This window comes from Apteryx mantelli, chromosome 3 (genome assembly GCF_036417845.1).
Source record: "Apteryx mantelli isolate bAptMan1 chromosome 3, bAptMan1.hap1, whole genome shotgun sequence".
Lineage (NCBI taxonomy): Eukaryota > Metazoa > Chordata > Aves > Apterygiformes > Apterygidae > Apteryx > Apteryx mantelli.
Window position 1 is genome coordinate 19,782,488 of NC_089980.1, and position 23,714 is coordinate 19,806,201.

The 23,714-nt window shown below is 40.7% G+C and overlaps 1 protein-coding gene across 2 annotated transcripts in view; it reads right to left on the reverse strand.

Annotated features, from left to right (window-relative positions):
* Window positions 1–7,755: 7,755 nt before the first annotated feature.
* SOS1 (SOS Ras/Rac guanine nucleotide exchange factor 1) overlaps window positions 7,756–23,714 on the reverse strand; it is a 54,087-nt gene continuing 38,128 nt past the window's right edge. For both annotated transcript variants that reach the window (XM_067292853.1, XM_067292854.1), the window contains exons 11-22: window positions 19,166–19,247; window positions 18,608–18,730; window positions 18,123–18,226; window positions 16,715–16,937; window positions 15,907–16,026; window positions 15,453–15,615; window positions 14,982–15,099; window positions 13,437–13,609; window positions 12,435–12,551; window positions 11,988–12,252; window positions 10,764–10,882; window positions 7,756–9,356 (exon numbers count right to left, since the gene is read on the reverse strand). In XM_067292853.1, coding sequence (XP_067148954.1) covers window positions 8,862–9,356; window positions 10,764–10,882; window positions 11,988–12,252; window positions 12,435–12,551; window positions 13,437–13,609; window positions 14,982–15,099; window positions 15,453–15,615; window positions 15,907–16,026; window positions 16,715–16,937; window positions 18,123–18,226; window positions 18,608–18,730; window positions 19,166–19,247 — 2,102 coding nt within the window. In that variant the 3' untranslated portion in view covers window positions 7,756–8,861. The remainder of the gene's footprint in view (window positions 9,357–10,763; window positions 10,883–11,987; window positions 12,253–12,434; window positions 12,552–13,436; window positions 13,610–14,981; window positions 15,100–15,452; window positions 15,616–15,906; window positions 16,027–16,714; window positions 16,938–18,122; window positions 18,227–18,607; window positions 18,731–19,165; window positions 19,248–23,714) is intronic.

Sequence of the window (23,714 nt, forward strand, 5' to 3'; positions counted from 1 at the left end):
TGGGACACTGGTCTGTCATCTCACCTGAAGAGGCTGTGAACTGTCTCAGCGGGGCCAACAGCAACCTCCTGGGGGGCAAGGCTGTGAGATGAGGGGCTTGGCATGCCAACACCAGCGCAGGGTAACTGAATCTGGTGCCCAATGATTCCCCACCTAGTGGGGCAAAAAGAAGAGCACCCAACATGCTATACGGCTCTCCAGGAAGTGGCAATGCTACAGGGAGGGCAGGAAGCCAGTGTCCTACGCTGCAATGGCTAACCACCAGCGGCAGACCCAGGGCCTGCAACTCTTCAACAGTGCTGGCTGACCTGCAATTATCAAACCTGCTTTTCCTCCTCTCGGGGAGGGGAAGAGGTGTGTGTGAAAAGGGTTTTTAACCCAACCCAAACAAAATCTGTCTTCTATCTCAGTCAAAGTTTTTCCAACATTTCAAGAAAGTGACCAAGCAAAACCCTAGAGACTAAAATGTTTTGTCCAAGCAAAACCCTAGAGACTAGAATGTTTTAGCCAATGCCTGCCCCGTATATTTTACTGGACCCAAAATAGTTTCCCAAAACCCATCTCTCCTCCTTCCAAAGGGGAAAAAAACCCCAACTTATGCTAGATTTTTTCTGGTGTGTCTTTTGGAAACTATTATGGGAAGATTTTTTTGTTGTTTAAGGTTTTTAATGGCAAAAAAAAAAAATTCAACCTCTCTCTCCCTCGCATGCTCATGAAGTTATAAATTCCCTGGCCTTTCCTCCTCAGCGCTGCTCCAGGCTGACCAGCCACTGCATCTTCAAGACACTCCTAGGACTTAGCAGCCCTCAGTCAGACAGCACAGAGTCAGGATAGCCCAATGTGAGAAGAGCCAGATACTTGTAACTGAGGCATCAATGAGGTCTGTTTGTTCTGCAAAGGAATCAGCCACAGACAGACCTATTTGTTTGTCCATGGAACCAGAGTTTTATTGATACGGGCACGTTTCCCTCCCCAACATCATCCCTGTCCAGTCGTGTCAAGATGTCTGCAAATGTTTTGGGAAAAGGGTTGATGAAAGGAAGGAGGAGGAAGGCAAAGGGCTGGGAACATACTCAGAGGACCTGAGAAGAGGCATAGTCTAGGCCAGTGGTGGGTGGTAAAAAGAAAGGGATGAGGAGTCAAGCAGAGCCAAGTGCAGCTGCCCATCTGCACGCAGAGCACTCAGAAGCATAGCCTGAAGGCCGTACACATGCTGTGCCTGCTGCAGGGGTTCTCGGGAGCGCCGCTAAGCACAGGCCTACCCACGTCACAGGTGGGTGCTCAGAGACCAGTGATGGGAACTGCTACTCAGATCTTTCAGTGTTGTCTGGCTCTCCCGTTTCTGCATGGACAAAAGCAAAACGGAGAACCCTTTCAGTGACACCAGACATCCCTTCCTTTGGGAGGGAAGGCTGACTGTGCAGTGTCAGACACTGGATGAGAAAAGGGTGGTTTGGAGACCCTGGTAATTATGGGCATAGTGAGAATGTCCCAGCATGGAGAGTTGTTACGTAGATTTTTAAGGTTTAGCTTACTGAAATACACTGATGCTGCCAAGGCCTCCGATGTTCATGTTTTTGGGTCTCATACACAACCAGACTTCTCTCTTTCACTGCACAAATTTGCTCCTCACACCTGCCAGGTAGATGCCAGGGCAGAAACAGGGACAAAAGGGAAAACCTACCTTGCCACATCTCCTGAGTGAAGAAATCCTTTCAGAGTGGCAGACCCTTGCTTGCAAAATGCACATGGATTTTAGCTTCTGTTTTACTGACTGAAGGCATGGTGAGATTGATGGATATTATTTCTTTCTGCCCCTGTGTGAGTTCTTACTTCCAGGCCTATACTTATCATTTGAGATGTCCTGAATCTTTCCTTGTACCTGCTCAGAATCTGCAAAATGTAAATAAAATGAGTGAATGATGCTCAGTACCACAACAGAAACACACAGCCTCTTGTAGGATCCAACCCAACCTCATCTTTAGTATGTGTGTGTGCTCTGGATTATTTTTCTTCCTGTGCCAAATAAATGCTGCTTTTAAATAATGCTGTTGTCTCTTTACACTGAATCAGCCATTAGGTTGCGTCCATTAAAAGGAGAAATACATGTTTCTCAGGTCTCTCTCCAAGGCAACATTACTTACAAAATCCTGTTCCCCTGCCCACACATGGAGTCACGTGAGAGGACGGTGCTCCCATACACCTGGTTCCAAGCCTCTCTCACCCACCACTCAGCTGAAAAGCTCTCTCTTTCCTGGCTTCTAGTCAGGATCCCACTGCTGGTGCAGCTCAGTGTGACATTTCTTCAGCGCTCCCCTCCGTCTCCTTTACTCTTTCTGCTGCCTCTGTTACAGACGAATCAGCCTTCACAGAAAATCCCACGAGCCTCCTCCACTCACACACATGCCACTGTAATTTCAACTATCCAACTCCACATGAGATCTTAATATCTTCTTGTCCATCAAAGACCTGTCACATACCAAGTTTCTTCATGATTAATTCAAATTCCGACTATCAACACTGTGCATGCATCTTACCTTTGCCACATTCTCAAAAGGTCCAAAGCAATGATACCACAAACAAGGCAACTCAGTCCGTTGTGCTCACAGCTCCTCACGCCACGCAGCACCAGCAAGCCTGCCTAATATCCCTCCTACTGCTCTGTGGCACCTTGCAGTCTTGCTTAACTCAGGGACAGTGGTCTCAGTGATTAGGATCTTGGTCGGCAGCGTTTTGTATCGCCAACCCAAAAAGCAGTTTTACTCCTGGGCAAATCTACTGGGGTGTTTCCTGCTCAACTCCCTTTCCACCATATGGATGCAGCATGTGCCTATCAGCTGGTGGGGAACCGCCAGTGTCTGCGACAGCTCCCTATGGGACATGTTGTCATCATGCCTGTAATTTTTCTAGATCACCTTTCCACAGCTTTATTCCCTGCTTAAGGCAGCCATCCTGAATCTCCTCAGATTATGAATAACTTTGGCTTTTAGAGCTGGCCCAAATGTATCCTCTCACCACTTCATCACTCTAAGTCAGCATAACAGAGCACACTTCCCTAAGTTTATATAAACTAGGTACCTTCTCCTACTTTTTTTTCCAGTGAGGCAATTTTTTATGGCTTCCTCCATGTGATCTTGAAGTATTTTCACCTCACTACAGACTATGCCAATATTCCCCGGCAAAAGCACAAGGATTTCAACAGATTCCACTGAATCCAGTTCTTTTCTCCAGACTCTGCACAGAAAGTTTTAGGGCCCTTTGCTCATGCACGAACAGGAGAGGAGCCGTGGCATGGGTAGTACTGCCTTTGGCTGTTGGGGTTTTAGTTTCTTTGCTTTTGGGGGTTCTGCAGGGGGGACTAGGGAGAGGAGACTACCAAGACTAACAAGCAGCTTCTACTTATGAGTGGTTTTTATTTATTCACTCTGTACTTTGAAAGCAGATATTTTGTCTAATGCCAGATACAAGTCATGAAACATAACGTCCCTTTATTTACTGTGATCTGATTCAACAAAGAGATAAGATGTAGGCTCTTTACGAAACAAACTACCTAACAGATTCATACAGTAAAATCAAGAGACAGTATCTACCCACGAACTAGAGATCCTTTGATGCAGTAAATTATAACAGAAAGCTGCAGAGCTGGATTAACACCTACAATGAACAATCCTGCGGCAGAGAACAACACAGTTAAAAGATGCTATCACTGTCAGGAAACCACTCTGTTTCCCTCACTGTACATATATCTTGCTCACTTGTCTTCTACTCCATATGGTTCTGCTGTTCAGAAGCTACTGCATATTTTAACATTTTACTATTCTGAGCAGTGCCTACATCTGTAGCAGACTCACAAGTGTCCTTAACATAAAGCACACAGTATTAAGCTCAAGGCAGCCAGTCTCAGACTACCAAGACTTTCATTGTATCTTACATATTCAAAAGTGTACACTTCCGGGATATGTAAGGCATTTTTTATTTTTAGAACATATCTTTTAATGCCAAAAGGTAACAGCCACTATTAAATTTTCACTTAAATGCAATCCGAATACCACTGCAGACACAGCATACAAAGATCACCTACAGACAGTTAGGTACACAGGTCATAAGATGTGCCAGGTAAAGTTTACCACTTTTCTCTTTCTGCTTTTTTCTTTTTACATCTGGACTGACATAGCTTTTAACATTTACTCATTTTGGCAAGTAACCATGCCATTAAACAAAGGCAAATGTACACATATACTGGAACAAACTTATTGGAACCTAAAATTTGCTCATTTCACAAACAGAAAAAAGCTCATTCCCAAGTCGATTCAAACAAATTTGTCCAAAACAATTCCAATACCATGCGACCCAGATAGTCTACCTTTCTTTTTAAAAAAGTTACAGATGTTCTTTGATAAAAGGCACATTTGGCAGCTACTAAAATTGTCATGCATCTGGCACATTTTTTAATTTTTTTTTCCCCCTTTCAACCTTTCAGCCACTGGAACATGATTTCGCAATTGCTTGCTAGGAAGTCAGAAAAGTGACTTGCCCATTACTTCGCTTGCCTTATAATGCTGCAGCAGTTGGCTACTTAATGCACTATTTTTCATTAAAGGCAAAAGGGAAATTTGCTCACAGTTGACAGAAAAATGCACTTAAAGGTGTTTTTTTAATGGAGAATAAGGCATGAAATTTACAAACTAAGTTAAAAGCTCATTCGGCTTTACAACTATATTGGGCCACATGTTTCTTTCCCTAACAAATAAGAGCAAAAAAGACTTCAGCCCATGTATCATCTAGGTTTTGAAATGACAATAATTCTACAACTAAAAAGGATATTTAGGGGCAGGGGAGACCATAAGAAGCTGCCAACTTTTTCATATTATCTTAAAGAAAAAAAAAAAAACCTTTTTGAACAAGGCCCTCCTTGCTGACCGAAAAAGGCATCAGCATTCAGGAGAAAGCCAAGGAGGGACTTGTATATACCACAGCCAAATGCACTGCTCACAGCAGCAAAGCATTAAGGAACATTTTGCTTAACATTTTTAATTTTAAACATTTTTTATAATTCTAAGATAAACATTCATGAACTATGGGCTCTTTCTAGTTGAGCTTAAATTGCAGCACTGCTAGAAATACCAGTAGTAGAGGCTGCCTGTGTAAATTGCTACGCTAGATTGAGACAACAGCCACCAAGACGAGAACTGACTCTTATTATAATGCACTGGCTTTGCCACACAGCCTGCTGTGATGCAAATTTGTTCAAGCACCTCTTCAGGCTCAGAAGAAAACTTCCCTGTATGTAACAAAGTAAAACCCTCTCCCAAAAGCACAATAACCTACTGACTGCAACAGCGGTACCTCCAGTGACATCGCTGAGTTTGAATCCGACCCAACTGAACAGAGAAAGAAAGTCTAATTTAAGATACGCACAAAAGAAAAATAACAAAACATCCAGAAATGCTAATCTAAATCCTGAAAGATCTAAATCCAGTGCACTAGGCATAAATATACTTTTACTGAGACAGACCTCTTCCTTGCCGAGGCACATCAGGGAGGCAGATTAGCTCGTGCCAGAGATGGCTTCTTGAGGATGGAGCGCTCACGATTCCCCGGGATGAATCCCGAAGTAGGATAATGGTTTCCCTAAACAAACAGCGACAGGAAAACTTCGCCTGGGCTGCTGAATGCCTTGACAGCAATATGTAACTTGGGGCACCAGGTAGCAAGATAGCTGAGTGGCCATCTTGTAGGCTGCACTGAAGGAACCGTGCACGGCTTGCAATACCAGCAGTTCCCAAACTCCCACGGGACTTTTCTAAGCTAACACACAACTATGACATCCTCTGTGGAAGAAAACAAACCAACCCAGATTACGCTATGCTGCTGCACTACACACTAAAGCAGAAACCTTGATGTGACGCAGCAAAAACTGTGAAAGTATTGCACCTGTGAAGTTCTGCCGACCTCTATAACCATGGAAGCACTTCATCCTCCACCCTTGCCCATGTAAGGATCCCTGCACCCAAAGTACTTTGCAGTCATCTGGGCTCACTTTTAGCCATAGCAGGCACTCTAGACTAAAACAGCAACTCACCCAGCTAGCCGTCAGCCTCCACATAAGCATGTTTCATTGCTCCAGGCCACTTCATCCTCTCAGGCCACACCAGACCATCCAGGGTCGTTCAACAGGGAGCCAGACAGAACCAGAAAAGTGATTCATTTTTCACGTGAATTTTCCATGCAAAAGTATTGTCACTAATGCAAACATGGTCCAAATAAAAAGTCATTGCAGATGAAATAATTACTAATGCAAATAAAGCTGTCATAAGACAAACCAGTGTCTTAGCAGTTGGGCTCAAAACTCTTACCCTAAATGCAACATGTTCGATTCTCACTCTGTCTTTCCTGTTTTGCAGCTGAGTCAACCCCATGACTTGCGCATTGTACATGACTGGACTCACTCTGCTGGGCTCCATAGGAAGTTTAAGCTAGGTTCTTGCACAGCAACTTTTATCATTTAGCATCAGAGTACCCCACCAGTAAAGAACTTTAATCCTTATCCACCAAGAGGCAAGACAGCATTCTCCCCATTTCAGAAAGGGAAACGGAGGCTTAGCAACATTCAAGAAATCCGTGGATTAACAGAGTGAACATGGGCTCCTAGTTGGGCAACGTAACCACCGGATCATTCCTTCTGCCTCGCCTGCCTTGACTACGAATTAGCACAGAACCAGAGCTAAAGACCCGAGAGTCTACATTCAAGGAGCTTTCTCTGGTAATCCACTGACGAGCTACTATAATAATTTCTATGACATTGTCAACAGTATGCCCATCATAGGGTTAACATCCAAAACACTAATAACCTAAACTATGCTTCCTTTAGCTGAGGGTTTTTACAAAGCTCCCATGATGAATGTTCTCCCTTGAAACTGAGATTTAGAGATCTTAATTTTTTCTTCCTTTGCCAGGAGAATATTTCAAAATAAAGTTGTTAAAGATACCAAAGAAGGCATACACCCAACAAATTCTCACCATTTGACTAGGATGAAAACTGCTGTTTATGTTGATGAAATCTGAACGCTTTCTGAAATGTAAAGACCACACTAAAGGACCAGGGTGCATCGATCAATGGCATTGCAGAAAGTATTAGAAAAGGCGATTTCCGTCATCATTCTACTAACACGATCTCTAACAGCACAGCCTTCCAAGATGCTGAAATGTGTTCTTCTTCCAAAGAGGAAAGGTGATAGAATTTTACTTTGACCCATGAGCCTTATTAACTGAAGATGAGATACTTCACGCTTGACAAACATACTGTAGTGGAGATTACAGAGCTTCTTTTCTTCAATAACTGGCATGCATTATTTGTCACAGTATTGGCTACAGTTGAAGAGCAGTACACAGGTTTATGGATAATCCATGTCATGAAACTTATGCCAGTACACGTTCTGTCATGTGTACTTCAGACATAGAAAGGCTACTGTAAAGATTAATGTAAGTTTGAATTTCTCTAACAAATGGCATACATGAGGTCTGAGAATTTTTATAACCTATAATAATTCACTTTGGGAGTAACCCAGCTTCTCAATTATTACTAAATTATTACTTTGTTACACATGCCAAAACTGACTTCGCTTTAGACTCTTATTACTAAAATACATATGCTGAACTAGGAAAAATACGTACCACAACATGTGCTTTTATCCCCTTCAGTGTTTAACTGAAAAACTGAATTGTACATTTGTCCATGTAATAATTTAACATATGTCAGCCAAACATATCTGTATCTTTATTTCAATTAAATTAAAAACAATCTGCAAGTATATTTATGCAACATTCACTATATACACATGATTTCTGCAACTGCAAGGCAATTCTATGTATGCTGATTAACCTATTGTTAGTAAAACATGACAATAGCTATGGAAGTTGGCCAGTGAGTGCTCCTTTTCACAAGTGACTGTTTTCATGGCATGACTGAAGAAGAATAGCTACTAGCCATGAAATGGATTATCAGTAAACCTTAAAAAGAATGTGACATAACCTAGCAGAGATTAACAGTCTTCTAAATGTAGTAGTATATTTACTTCAGGTGATAGTGCTGCTTTTTTTTTTTTTTTTTAATTTTGCTGTCATCTTAATGATGTAAGACTTTCATCTGCTCTATCTAAAGAAAGCAATAATTAGACATTATGCTTCCCGGCAAAAATTTATTTTGAACTGGCACCATAATATTTCAGAAAAAAATAATTAAGTACCTCTTTGGTGAAGCCTAGGTACCCCCTACTGCTCATTGTAACAACTTGTAAACAGGATCGCAATACAGTGCTATGCTTTAATTCTAACTTGGTTAGGTACCACAGATCTTCCTCACAGTCCTTCTCATAAATTTAGGAAAGTATTTTAAAGCAGGGAGTAAAGCAAAGGAAAATTAAGAAGGATATAAAGTTCCCTGTTTGAGATTTAAAAAAAGTGCATAATGTTTTCATTCCAAAAACTGTGCCACTGTACGGAACTGACGGATACCAGACTGTTTTCCTTCCTGTACTGGACATTAGAGCTCATTACACAAACACAGTCTCTACACATTGGCCAAAGAAGTCCCTCAAGTCTGTTTTCTGGTACAATCAGTTGTCCGATTACTTTAGAACAATGTCCTGCATACGAAAAGAGGAACAGCAAGTTAACCAGTTTTTCCACCATAATGTCTGCTTTTGCAATTCCATTTCTGTACACTGCATTTCCAATCTATTGGAGAGTTTTTAGTGTTTGGCATACACATCCCAACTCCTTGGCATCACCAGGTTCAGTGCATCCATTGCCAGCAACAGACGTAGCACCAGGAAAATGTGACTCCCAGCGCAAGGGACAGTTCAGGAGGAGTGGGCGTTCTCCAGCAAAGGCGGTCCGTCTCGATGCATCGATGGGTGTGTGTGCTCCCTTTTGTAAGTTTTTGGAGGAAGCTTTGGGATATGTTGAGAAGTGCTTTGTCGTGGAGGAACGGGTGGTCCAGCAACAGAATGGAGGTCCACGTCTTGCGGTATCAAAGGTGGTGATGGAAGATGCCTCCGTGCTACATGTGGAGAAGGTGTCTGAGGGGGAGGGGGAGTAAACGGAGAGGGACTATTCGGGAAGAAGGTGTTACCAAGTTCACTCTTTCTCCCCAACGGTGGAGGTTGGAGGTGTAGTGGTGAGCTAGAGAAAACATCTGGAGTTCGCACAGGTTCTCGTGGCGGTAACACAGGAGGGCTTTCAGGGGGGTCAGAGATGCAGGTCCGGTCAGGCACTGAGTACCTTGGTGAATACACTTTAGAGGTTGGTTGTCTAGGAGGGATTGCTGGTGGGCTGTCCAGGTGCACAGAATTAATCTGAGGTACACAAACATTTCATTCAATAAACTTTCAGAGTGGCAGCAAAGAACAGGACCCTCTTGTGAAATGGGAGCACGGTGGCTGCCCTGCAGATTGCTCTATCCAGTTAAAGAGAAGGAACAGCAAGCAAGTGCAGAACGGAGGTGGGGAGTAAGGAAGCGAAAGGGAGTGGTGGTGTCTGACAACAGCATGTTCTCAGAGTGATGCAGACAGAAAAGATGAAGAGACTGGACATGCAGGGGTATAGCAAGGATATATCAAAATGTGAGTTAGCCAGTCAGGGATGCAGGGAATGAAGATGCAGGAAGAGGGAAAAAGGCAAGGCAAAAAATGATCAGAGCAACAGTTTCCATGCTGGTTCTGGATCTGCCTGCTGACATGAGTCTGGGTATCCTCCACTACCTGTACACAAGAAGCACTCAGGATGGCTAGAACTACCAGTTATTTCCCCAAGAGAATGAGGAGAAAGAGAGAGGCAGGTGATGCTGAACAGGGTAAAAAGCTACATTCAGAAAATGGAATTAAGGAAAGGTGGTCAGGATTATTGATGGGAATGGTTCCCAGGCTGTGGCTACAATGACAGGGTAAATGGTTTCCACCATCCTATCACATTTATTATGTTTTTGATTGCATTTTGGTAAGAAAATAAAGAGATGTGTTAAACTCTGCAAGTTGACAGCAGTCTGTAGTCCAAAAAGGACAATTGCTGAAGAGACATATACAGGTCCTCTTCAAAGCCAAAGACACACACGCTCCAAAGTAATTTTGAGTGGGATTTTCAAATCTGCCCAACTCTCTGAAGTCATGAACCAACTCTCACTGAAATCAAGAGACATCTGATACTGTCTGCAACAAAGGCTGGAACAGTTCCCAAATGCCAGACAAATGTAACAGGAAAAAGCAGCAATGGCTCAAGCAGGAAGACGGACAGGACAGACAATCAAGGCAAAGCACTGAACACCACAGCACCAGGGTCAAATAGTCTATTGAACCTTTTCAGGGGACTGTAGTGTGTACATCACCTGTCATTGTTATTATTCTTCAATTCTTTATCCCTGCTTATATACTGCAAGATGATAATCTGGGACGATTATCCCAGATGGAAACATCTGCCTGGAACCTCAAGTTCTCCCAGGCAGTGCCAGGCCCTGAGCACAGCAGATCAGTAGACAAGAGGGTGAGACACGCTTCTAACCCTAAATTTAGGTCCCATCTGTTAATTTTCATTGGTTTGGGGATTAGGACATAATGAGGCAGAGTTGTGCAGGTTTGAAATACATGCTTACTCTTTCACATGCAGCTCTTTAAAAATACAGACATGATCTTTAAGAGCTTCTTTTCTACCTTACCCCACCCTCTGCTCCCAACCCCTCCCCCCCCTTTTTTTTTTCTCTCCTTACTTACTTTTGATGGGGAGGATTCAGCTGGGGCAGACTCTGGTCTTCTTCGTGGAGGAACCGGAGGGGGAACAGGAGCTTCATCTGAACTTTTGGTAAAGTTTATGGATGACACGGAAGCAGACCCTAGCGAACATAAAAAATTATTATGATAATGATGAACTTTTGTTCAATTCAGCATATTTCCCCCTACTGTGGCTAACAGAGCTGTCATGAAAGGCAACTTGCTTTTACTGAAATAAATAAATTGCTCATAAAAAAGTGTGAAAAATGAAGGTGTTAAAGAAAGACACCACCAAACAGCCCTCTGCTTCCAGCTCCCAGACAAACTGCTCTTCAGAGCTGCAATTGCCTCTGTGGCCATCAACTTCTGCACTTGCTGGGCAATCCTCAAGACAAAAAACACACAACTTGTTCTTGTATCACGAAAGCACTAAAACAATATTCTGGACCTGAAGTCAATGGGTCCATCCAAAAATGAAGAAATAACTTCTTCTACAGGGGTACTCAGGAGACCTGGCTTGAAAACTCAGCGGTGTTGCTGGTCTGCTAAGCAACTTCTGCTTTAAGCCAGTCACTTCTCCTTGTGACACCCAGCTGAAAACAGGACTAACCCTGTCCTTTCTTTGAAAGCTCTAGGACCTGAAAAGAAGCTAAGTCCACTACAAGTTACTGAAAGTACATCATAAAATGTGTGCTTCCCTGTATGTCGGTGAAGAGAGAAGGAAAATAGATGTAGATGAGTCCTGATGGATTTAATGCATAGAAATACTGATTTTAAGTTCTGCAGGAAGAAGGTCTATGTGCACTGAAACCAATTAGGAAGGCGAGAGGGCAGAGTAAGGCACCAGAATAACCTTCACTTGTATTCTCATTATTCACCACCAAACAGATATTCACCGCCTACTTTCGCCACACATATGGCAGCAAATCCCACAAGTGTTGGCTTGGGACATATATGGGCAATAAACATATATCAGCCTTCTGTTCCAACAGTTTCTCCAAAGATATGCAATACCCTCTATGCAAGATGCCTAATTCTACTCAGTTTCTCCCTTAACCATAAAAACTTATAATAAAAAAGAAATGAAATGCACTGTCAGTTTTTGCTGTTGCAAGGAGACAAAAGTGACTATTTCTTTGTCACTTTAGAAGAATAAATGTGATTTACCATTTTAAGACCATAAAATCTAATACATACATTTTTTGCAGACTATCTATTAGCACCTACTTGCATGAAAAGGACTTGAAGGATCCGAGTCGAACACACTGCAGGCATCTGTAGTACTTGAAGTAGCAGAAGCAGGGGGTGGGGTCAAAGGCGTTCGCGGAGAGTTTGGCGCAGATGCTGTAGTTTCGGTTTCACTCTCTGGGATCCGGCTGTAACTAATTTTCCTTGGCTCCTGTTGCAGGGGTGTAGGGTGTCGCATGGTACCTGGCCTTGGATTAGAGGGACGAACACCTGGGGACTTGAGAGGATAGCTATACTTTTTGGGCTGGGAAAAAAAAAAAAAGACAATATAACACAGTTAAAAAGGCCATATGAAACCAAACCACCACAAAATCAGCTTCATGTAGCTTTTTAGTTAAGAAGCTTGAGATCTACAAGGACTTCTGCTACCTGTGAAAGACACATTTAAGCACTTTCTTGAAAGAAAAAAAAGGTCTGGATACTAACAAATCTTGGTGGAGGCTTGACATTTCGTGGCTCTATTTCTAGTGACTTGTTGAACAAATAATCTGTAAATTCTGTCTCCATGCTGTTTCCCATTGGATTCAGGTTTTCAAAAAATCTCTGAAATACAAGAAGGCAGAAAATTTACATCAGCTAAGATTCTTCTACAGTGTCTGTTTCTTTTGCACAAATGATCTCAACAGTTTCAGCATGAATCCTAGACAACACTGAAGTCAAAAGCGATGACATATCTAAGTTGTTAAACTCATTTGTTGCCAGCCCTCTGCTGGACACTGCTCCTGCTATGCTCAGCCTGAGGAACCAACTGTGCAAGTATCCTAAATAAATTGCTGCATGCAAAAATCAAACCAGGTTAGCTCAGATGACCCTCAGAAGAAGCTGGAAAGAGTCCATCTTTACACTGACACCGGGGAAGACTGCTCTCAGAAAACATTCTGTCAAATCCTGAGGAGAATGAAAGACAAGAGAAAATCCTGCGGAATCTCTTAAAATAATCAGTGTAGAACTATGGCTCTTGAGAACATATAGCTCAAAAGACACCAAAATCTTAAAAGAGAGAGAGCATGCGCATGCAAGAGCATGTTCACATGAAGTGAACACAGTGCTGTTTCGGCAAACCTGGAAACAGATCACAAAGGCAGTGTAATGGAGGAGAAAAATGACAATTGGGCTCACTTTAGGCCAGTAACAAATAAAAGGAACTGAATGAAATACAGTGAGAATCAGTGGCAGTTTCTGTTCTGTTAAACGCTGACCAGTAAGACCTTCTATCTACTAATGTGCCAAGAGCTGCAAAAAGAAATAAATCAAACTGCGAGCCATGAGCTTTACGCCCTTTCTTGCAGTGAGACCTTACAGAGATTTTTTTGGCAGGCTTTCTGCTTATCTCTGTGTCAGTCTATCAGTTTACATGGTCTGTCAGCTGAGAGAATCACCCCAGAAGTAGCTCCGTATGTGGAGGCCCAAGGAAGTAATGCCACTTACTCTGATGTCAAATTCTACTCTTAAACAATATGGCTGGTTCTGGTACTGCTGGATCTCTCCTGTTATTTCAGCTACCTTTCTTCTCTTGCTGAAGTTTATAAGCTCTTTCCCATGTCGCTTTAGAAATTCAGGGTTGCCTTCTTCTGTTTTCAAAATGTTAGTTAAGTAAATTCCTAAAGAGCACACAGAAGAGATGCTAAATATACAGCACAAAACAAGGAGGAAGTCATACGGCTGGAATAAAAAGAACTCTTCAAGAACTTAATTTGTGAATTTTAATTACTTAGAAAAATGCTCTGTTAGGGTCAATAATAAAATCACACCTCATTTTCAAATAATGGCAATAATTTAATTATTTTAATACAGCTTTTCCTGAGAGCTGCCTTTTTGCATCAAAATTTCGAAGTCTATACAACTTTCTATTGTTTAAGAAGCTCACAGCACATGTACTGAACTGTAACCAGCGTTTTGCAAGACAGGAGCTCACTGAACTGTGGAGTAGAGAGACCAAGTGCTTACTCTCATCTGTTCTGTCCCAGTTCAGCTTTACTCCACCAGAGACCTCAGCTAAGCTCAAAACAATTATTTTTTACACTCAGCATCAGACTGATGCAGAATAATGTGTCATCTGCCTGTCACTCAGGTTTTATTCTTTTGTTCAAGTCTCCACTCCTGGCTTCATAATTATATCAAGTCATGTGAAGATTAGAGAGAAAAGCGTTCTCTAAAGTCCACAGATGATGTATCCGGAAGTGTCAAGGCCCACTATGACTCTTCTATGCATAGCTTGAAAGGAGAAACTAAAACTGTTCATGTGTGATCCTGCTAACCTCTGCTCATCTCTGAAGCAGGACAGAAGGTTTCTTAGTTGATCTTATCTTTCTTTGCAGAGCTCTGGAGTATGTCTTTCCCCAATCTGTAAAAGGCCAAAAAAGCCATCAACACCATTTTCTTCCAGTTTTGGCCTAAAGCCTGTGTTGGACAAATGCGATGTATTGCCAGAATTGGAAGTGATCTGCAGCAAACATTTGAGTAGCTTGCTGAAGAACTGAAATGCCATTTGCTTAGCTTCACAATTTGCTAAAGGCCAGAAATTCCAAATTTGAAAGAATTGATAAGTCTTTGATGATCCAGAGTGGGGTTCTTTCCCCAACTCTATATACATTTTTATTTCTTGGAATTCTTATGGGGGGGGGGGGTGGAGAGAAAAATTCTTTCTTTCTGTATTAGTCAATGACAGTAATATTTTTAATGTGCCCACCTTTCATTTAAGATATTGCAGGTATACTTATTTTTGCTGCAAGTGACATCTGCAATTAATAGTCAATTTAACATTTCTTTCATATATAGACAATTCACAGTTTCCCTTATACAATCAGCCCCATTGCCAGTTTAAGCAAGCCAAGGGAAATGCTGAAATTCAAAACTGATTGTCTTGTTAAAACTAACTTCTCACTATTCTTCATACTTCTGTTTAGTGCTTTAGCTCAATTCTTTCAAGATGCGTGTGCATGATACAGCTCATTCAGAACCAAAGCTACTTACCAAAAAAAGGCACACAAGGAGGATTAATGGACCTGAGTTTTGCCAAGTATTTCTTATAGTGATCCTCACTCAGTTCATAAGCTTCTTCTAAAATCTTCTTCTGGCGACTTGGAATTTGCTAAGAAGAGACGAAACAGGTTAGCCAGAAAGACTAGGCCACGAAGTGACCCATCAACAACATTCAGAGCAACAGTCTACAACTGATACTTAGATCAGTGACCATGAGAACAGTACCCCACTATCTCAGGACCTTGCTACCTTTTTCTGCATTTATTAAGCAAAGACTCATTTCTTGCTTCTGAAACCAGGAAATTAACTCTGTATTACCATCTAATTCATTCATCCATTGGGGGTTTTGCTTTCCCTGTTTCATCTTTAGAGAAAACGCTTACTGAAAAGACAAGCCTTTAGAGTAGCTAAGGTGCAATGCACGACACTTCCATATCAAAAATAGAAAACATTTCACCGTACCTCAAATGTGTGATCCAACCTATACACTGCTGCGGAGTTCATAGCACTGACAATCTCAAGGACCCCATTAAAGTTGTTTAGCTCTTGAAAAACTTGCAGGATCTCAATTATCCGGCTCACTACAATTACTCTTTCCTCTAGGTTTTCTGTTTCTACAATGCACCTAAATACATGAGAACATATGATTTTTTTACTGAAGCATTCAAGAGTTTTGCAAAAGCAAAAATTAATTTGTAACACAAATATACAAAGTTTAGCTGGGCGCAGTTTTGAAAATATTTAGAATGAAGTCCTCTTCTAAGAATAAAAAGAATAAAAAGCTGAGACCATTACGGCAATATTCTCTCAGAGACCAGTCGTAGCATCAACAGGAATTCTCCCAAAACAGAAATTTTCACAGTATATTTCTGATGCCCAGGAATGGAGTTGGTGCAGATTTAGGAGAGTCACTTACTTTTCAAACCACAAAGTGAGGTTAGTTGTATGCCTTATCATTTTGAGAAGGTTAGGAGAATTAATTTCTTTATCTTCCTTTGTCCACACACTTCCAACTAGCTCAGATGGCTGCACAGCTCTAGAAAAGTATATACACTTATTAAAATGTGCAATTAGAAGCATGAAAGATGATATTATTTTTCCAAAAAGTCTTAATTTCCAGGGAATTTGAAATTAATATTTGGAAATAAAAAGGTATCACTGCTCTCCTATGATCTTAGGCTCACCCCATGACTTCAGTGACTGGTATTCCTGTGCTTCTTTTTTAGACTGTAAATATTTGTTAGTTTACATTATTCTTAACTACCTCTGTTCATCTAAACGAAGAATGATGTCTAAGTCTCATTCATCATAATAAAACGTGATCTTCCAATGCCTGAATAATCTCTCACAGACATCTGGTCAGATCTGACATGGTCCATAATTTGCTTCACAAACTAGGATATGAAGAAAATTGATTTAATTCATGTTTGTATTTCTCAAAGGTTGGTCTACCCCGAAAATATCAAGAGATACCTGGAGCAAAACACAGTTAACAGTATGCATCAGTCACAGGTTCTGCATGTCAGCTTGGGGAGACTAGACAAATACTGGGTTTTGAGGTACATTTTTCAGAATTTTTTTGCTGAAAAAATAACAATTAATGTACAGCACTGGTAAAGTCCCTTGACCTACCGTGGGGCTTCACAGCAGGGGCCCGCAGAAACAATTTCATGCTGGAGGATATTTTGATTTGTGTCATGTGTTTTTCAATGGAGGAAAGTTACCTGTAAAAATCTGACTCAAGCAAAGTGAGCTGCCGAGCAATTTCTATTGGATGCAAAGTGAGCAAGTCAAAAGTCTCTGTGTGTCCTGGTTTGCTTATGTGCCACTCAATTGCCGGAGGCGGGCTTTCAAAAGTAATGTTGTGACTTGGCCCAATGGCTTGTGCCTGCTTTTTCCGGTTGATTATCTTTGTGATTGATTCAACCCATTTCTTCATTGCTTTGCCTGGCACACAAAGAGAAAATCACTATTTAGTTAGTCTTAATACTGTTTTTCCAAAGGGGCCAGTATAATTTGGAAATCTTTGGATTTAAATCCCCAAATGAATAAATTAAAGCAACCATTCATTCTTTAGAAGTGTGTAAGTGGTGTTCCCACAGAACTTGCAAGGTGTTCAAACACATTAAGAAGAATAGTCACAAAGTTAACCTTAATCAAATGAGCTTCACCTATCCAGGATCTCTCAACAGTCAATGCCAAGGATGCCAGGTTCACCCAAGCGCAAATCCGAACACCTACAAAAGGCTCCTGCTCTAAATTTGGAGCTTTTTTTCTTTTCTGACTTCACAATGAGTTTATGGGAACTAATCTTCTTTTGCTCAAAGTGAGCTTCTGAGAACACCCCAAAACTTATGCCTTGGAGAAGCGTATGTGCTTACCTCGGATGAAACAGAAGGGCAAAACAATGAACAGGGAGAAACTTCTCCCTCAACTGCATTCAGCTTCAAAACTGAGAATAAAACCAAGGGCCAAATGCCTGTTTAGCTCTACACCATAAGAACTTCATGCATAAGATGGCAAGTCCATTGAAAACTTACCAGTAATCTGCATTAAACCAGCTGTTTCACTCTCCTCCTCTAATTGCTAAATAACCATTAGATACTTCTCTAACATTACCTTTTCCTACAAACAACTCCTGTAGCTGTCCCAGTTTTTAATCACAAGCAAAGAGGAAAGATCTGTACAATCACAAATGGAAGGTGATCTACGGGTCTGATATGCACTGCGAAATATCTGGAGAACCCTTGCGCTAAAGACATAGTGGTTTCACCATTAATCTTTTACAAAACTCACCCCTGCCTACAGTTTAAGAGGACAATCAAAACAGCTATTCTGTTTTGAGCCTCACTCATGTCTTATCAATTTGCATTTATTTCAACCCCCTTACCATAGAGCTGAGACATATTTATCAGGATATAAGTAATGTATTCTTTCTTTTGAACACAGGACATGCTTTGGAGAATTAACAGATTTTTTTTTAAAGTTTTTTTTATGTTCTTTGTGAAGTATTTAGTAAGTAATCAGCCTTATTTCTCTTTATCTACTCACTGAAAGGAAAAATGATCCATACCATACCTTTGAAAAGGGATGATTTATGATAAATACCAGTATGTAAGAAACCATAAGTACCTCTTACTGTTCCAATGAATTCCTCCAAACGTTGCAGAAGATCAGCATCTCTTTCAAAGTCATAGAAGTGGTGTTCTACCCAGTGTCGACATACATTTAATACTCTGCAACAGTAAAGGGGAAGTAAGCACTCCGGCAATGTGACCTTGTCTTCAAGTCTAGCGTTTCAAGGCTTTTAGTAGTGGAGGGCTCACAGGACTACGAATCAGCAGACCAAATGCAATTTCTCTACTGTTTGCGTTTTACCAGCAACCAGTTATAATCATTTTTCTACTTTAAATTTAAGGAAGTCAGAGTAATGCTACCATTCAGAAAAGAACATTATTTAAAATGTTCTGTATAGCTCTCTGTGGCTAACTTATGCTTTACAGCCTTGCAGAAACATAGATTCCAAAAAAATGCACACACCAACAATCTCAAACTCAGAATGGGCTTTAAAAAAAAAAAAAAAAAATCACTTTGCCTCATATTGCTGCAATACTCACCGTAGCTGCACGGGCTGTATGTACTCTTTCCTAAATCTTTTTAACTCGGCACTAAGAGGCTGGTCTCCATTCTCCATAGCGATACGATCAGCTTCTGTTGGCTCAGGCTCTGGAATTTCAAATCTAGCACAGAAGATGTGTATAAGCACGAGTTGCCTATTAGACCAACCTTGCTCACAACATGACGAATACATCTTGATTAAAGATAGCTCAAAATTCAGAAGGATTCCACAGGTTAGAACCTTATTTCTTGGTAAACACATAGGAACAATTGTTAAATTCAGTAATAAATCTATGCCTTTTCACAAATATGAGATGATTACAATAATACCATAAAAGTATTAAAACCTCGGGACACTGGAAGTAACCAGAGCTACTTCAAAAAGCATTTTACTTGCAATCCTTGCCATCCTTAAATTTGACAACATTCAAAAGGTGTTATTAGTGAATCAAAGCCAATTTGAAAACAAGAATTTTACAAACTTTACTTGAAATAAAAATAAAAAAAACTCCACCCAGATTGCACTTCATTGAACAATATTTTAAAAAGCGTCATACCTTTCTATCAGCAGACTCAGCAACTCTTGTGGTTTACAGAAGGATCTATATGTCGTCAGAAAAGTCCGAACAAAGTTGGGGTCTAGGAAAAGAATAATTTTGTGCTCGTGTCAGCAGTTATCTAACTTTTCCTATTTTGAACTAATTTTAAGTCAGTTGTATCCTTTAAAACTAAGGATCCTGGACTAGCAGTTTGCAGAAAAGATAATGTAAAACAAAACTGCTTCTGTAACAATTCAGACCCTCGTGAAATAGCAATATAATGCAGAATTTAAAAGCAATTTTAATTCTGCTTGAGAATTCATAAAAATGACTCTGCCATCTCAATTATTAAAAGACTGGATTCTTTTTCATCAACTCTGAAGATAAAAATAGATTATTTTATTAATGAGCCATCTCGTAAACAATCTTGTTTTTGACAATGACCAGGATACGATAACTCAAATGACACAGCAAGTAACGTTGCATTGGAAAGAAATGGCATAACTCTTCTTGGGGAGGACTTCTTCCCAAAACTGGTGTAATTTATGACCAGTTGTGGTTAAGGCAGGCTAAAGATTTTTTCAGTTAACTGACAGGTATACTCTGAAGTTGTATTTCTTTCACTTCAACAAAATCATTTCATTTAAATCGACCACTTACATATCGCTTTATTTAAATATTCAAAACAGTTTTAAAAACAGGTATGCAGAGTGAAAACTGGAGTGTTTCCCTTAATGACAAAAGCAAAACCATTTGTTTTCAAGTATGAGGAAACCCGGTGACAGCATGTTGGCACCACACAGAGCTGACCAGCAACAAGGTTAATGTTACTACTGGGGCCAAAGTAACGAGCAGGTTGCAAAGGCTTCTCCACACACAGATTTAAAAACCAAACGCAAATTGGAAATGTTTCTAAGATGGAGTGGCTGAACTAGCATGCAAAACTCGTAGCAGGAGTCCCTGCAGGCTGTATGTGTAATGCAGGAAAAAAACCCTATGATATTTGACCTAAAACTCTAGATACCAATTACACTGGTAGACTTGCGCACTGGAACACAGGGTTTTAAGTTTTTTTTTTTTTTTAAATCTTCCTTAGCTATTTACATGCTTCTTACCCATTCGAACAAGCACTCTACCTTTCTTGAAATCCTACTAAGGTCTCGATCTGAGGAGCAGTTTACTGTAATGCTTTGCACAGGTTCATCACATATTGTATAACACAGCTTTTCCTTGCATTTCTGTTCCATTCAAATTCCAGTTTCTTAGACCATGTGCTGGCTATTCTGCTTTATCCTTTCATTTCCTTCATTACTCTGTCTTCCTTATGGTAATACCTCTTGCCCCCTCCTCCTTGAAACTGCATAGCCTACAAACCCTTTCAAAGGCAACCACCCAAATTCTGCTGCCGAAAGCGTGTCACGCTTGTTCCCACCATCCTCAGCATGCAAATACATGGCTTTTACGTGGTTTCCAGAGGATGAATATGTCCCCGGGTGCCCACAGCCCCTTGCTTCGTGTGTATCACTGGCCCTTCTCAACCTGCGAGGCAGCAATTGGTTTGGAAAGCAGAAAGATGTTACAGACAGAGCTACTCACAGGTAAATGAAAAAAAGGGACACCGTACACAGCAGGCACCCTAGGCAGATTTTGTCTCCACAAAAGAGAAAAAAGACTCTATAGGACCAACGTTTTCAGATCCCTGCAGGCTCTAAGTCCAACTAGGTTTACAGGTAGGGTCAGTTTTGACATCCAAAATACATATTGAATTTCATACGAAGTAAATCAGAAAATCAAATCTAACCTTGTTATCTTACTAGCAAAATCTGTGACTTAAAATAGTGTACAATATATGAGCAAGTGTTAAAAAAAAAACCAAAAACAGACAACACTAGTTAGTCAGGATGTCTGCTCATGTGATAATTCTCTCTTCAATACAGCCAATTTGAAAGCTAAAAAAGAACAATAACTTGTTCTACAAGGATTTATAAATAATCACCCTTGAATTCCTTAAGAAAGGAAACGGACACTATGATGACGCACAAGCACTCTTAACATATCAAAGCTTTAAAAATAGAAGAGCACTGCCCTATAGATAAAAAAAATTGCCATAACTTTCAAACTTTGGTACCTCCTAACCTAGCCGCTCTTACACAAATATCAGAAAAAGGAGGAGATAATGAACACAGATGCACATTAAACACGTACAAACCCCAGAATATGCAAATAGGGCCAAAATCTGAATTTCCATTTGAAGGACAGTTTCTGTCATGTACAAATATATGTAAAGTGGCTTTTGCAGAGGAGATTTCTCCTTCTTATCTGCTCCACCACAGGATGGTTACGGGTTTCCACATGTTCTGGTGTGTCACTGCACTAGCTTTGGTGGTGACTGCGCGTCTCAGCCCTTCACAGCACTGCGGGGTAAGAGCTAGGCCACCAGGCAAGTCTCTATTTTGCAGTGAAACAGGGAAAAAATTCTGCTGGTAAGCTGTTATTGTGCATGTGCCACAGAGGTGAGGGAAGGAAAAAAAAAAGGGGGGGGGGTCAAACACCCATTGCTACAAATGGGACACAGATTCTCATATGGATCTTTGTACGTGGCAAAAAAGTTGAGCCCTGATTTGAGCTGACTGCTGTCTGCACATAGCTCGTTTACTCTTCAGTGTACAACTAATTCAACTGTTCTTCAGCAACTTGCAACAAGTTGGCACAACCCATGCAGCTGTACCTGTTAGTACTCCTTGTAGTATTTGACCTGCAAAGATAAGAACCTAGCGAAGACACAGAGCTACAGCAAAGGGAGTCTTCATGCTGTCGGAGCAAGGGCCACCTACCCCGTCACAACGTACAGGAGAAAAACTGCATCAGAAAAGCAAGGGCTTGCTCTCGTGGCTTATTTATATAAAGTCAATAACATTCTTTTAAGATTACAATCGTGCGTACACAATCCTGTGCGAGGCAAGAAAAGAAAACCTACAATCTGTAGCTGTTTGGCTAGATACCGCCAGGATACTCGCTTTCCTGTGCCTCAAGTCTCAAAGCAAAACAGAAGCTGAACTCAGCGGCTACGTGTAGGAAAGAATAACTGAAGGGTTACTATGGAAAGTTGTTGCCTAACTCACTGCATCTCATAAAATGCAACAAAACACGGAATGATTTACATAGTAAACGGACCTCGCTTCCCGTGCAACAGAGCCATTTTGGCTGAGTCACTAAATCTGTACTCCTTTGTTCCCCTAGAAAAGGCAGCAAAGAATAGTTAGAATGACTACATTTTTCCTCACAGAACACTAATTATAAAACAGAAGGTATATAATGAAAAATAGGAGTACAGAGAAACGACTTTGAACTTAGCATTTCAGCATCAGATCCACATGCTGAGCTAAAATCTTTAAGGTTACAAATACAGGCTAAATCAACACATCACAAGACCAGCCTCTCTCTCTCTATTTTTTTATTTGGTCAAATTGTTCTAGCCTGTCTAACAGTACCCACATCCTTAGTTTTGTTATAGAATGGTTTGGTCATGGTCACACAAGACAGCATCTTTAGGCTTCAAGCATCCTACTCATGGCTTCGTTAAGTAGGGGCTGTTAAGTGCAGGGATTTAAATGACTGTGGAAGAGGGTGGATCTAACCAATCAATCAGGCTTCTTCCTTGCTGTCCTGCACGCTAGAAAAGCCAAAAAGACATGCAGATGCAAAAAATCAACAGAAGAGACCTACTTCAAGAAGCCACATGTTCTTTAAAAACTGCTGTTTTCATTTTATGCAACTCAAGAACATAGTTCATGGCTTGCTGAACAGAGACGAAGCTTGGAGCACGCTACTAACACTTGGAACAACGCCTAAGTCACTGTGCCAAAGCTGCCGTGTATATGTAAAGGGCAATTCTCAATGGTATGCAGGTTAGCCAAAACAAAGCAAATGCTCACAAGGGCACTAAAAGGTACTATTTTTGTTAATTCTCTGCCAAATACAATTCTACTTAAAAAAAAAAAAAAAAAAAAAAAAAAAAGCCTTCCTTTCTCTAAGGCTGAATTGTTTTATTCCAACCTCCAAAAAATAATTCTATGTCATAAATCATGCCTGTAAAGTTTTAAGCCAAAAGCTAAAGGTTTATAAAGTTACACCATGAGCACAGGCACAAAACAGCTCTGGTAAAAACTGCAGGCAAGATACTGCATTAATGTTTCTAATTAATGTTAGGAAAGCTAAACTGAAGGAAATGTGGAGAAGAGCAATAAAAGTAATGGAGTAAATAGATTTATTTACAAGCACCTTAAAAATAAAATAAACAAAACCACAAAACTGTCCTAATTATATTCAGCTTATTCCCTGCTCCTTCCAAACAAATATTCCTGCTCTCTGCTAGGTATTGAGTGCCATCAGGACTGAGCTACACAACAATTTAGGATAATCACAGTAGAAAGGAGTAAAAGGAAAGGAAAAAAAGTGGGAGGAAGCTATAGTTGAATAGGAGAAGCACTAATAGTAAGATGCATGAAGATTTAGAATAACTGCCATAAAGACAGAATCAAAAAACCCCAGGCTTTTCAGCAGAGCC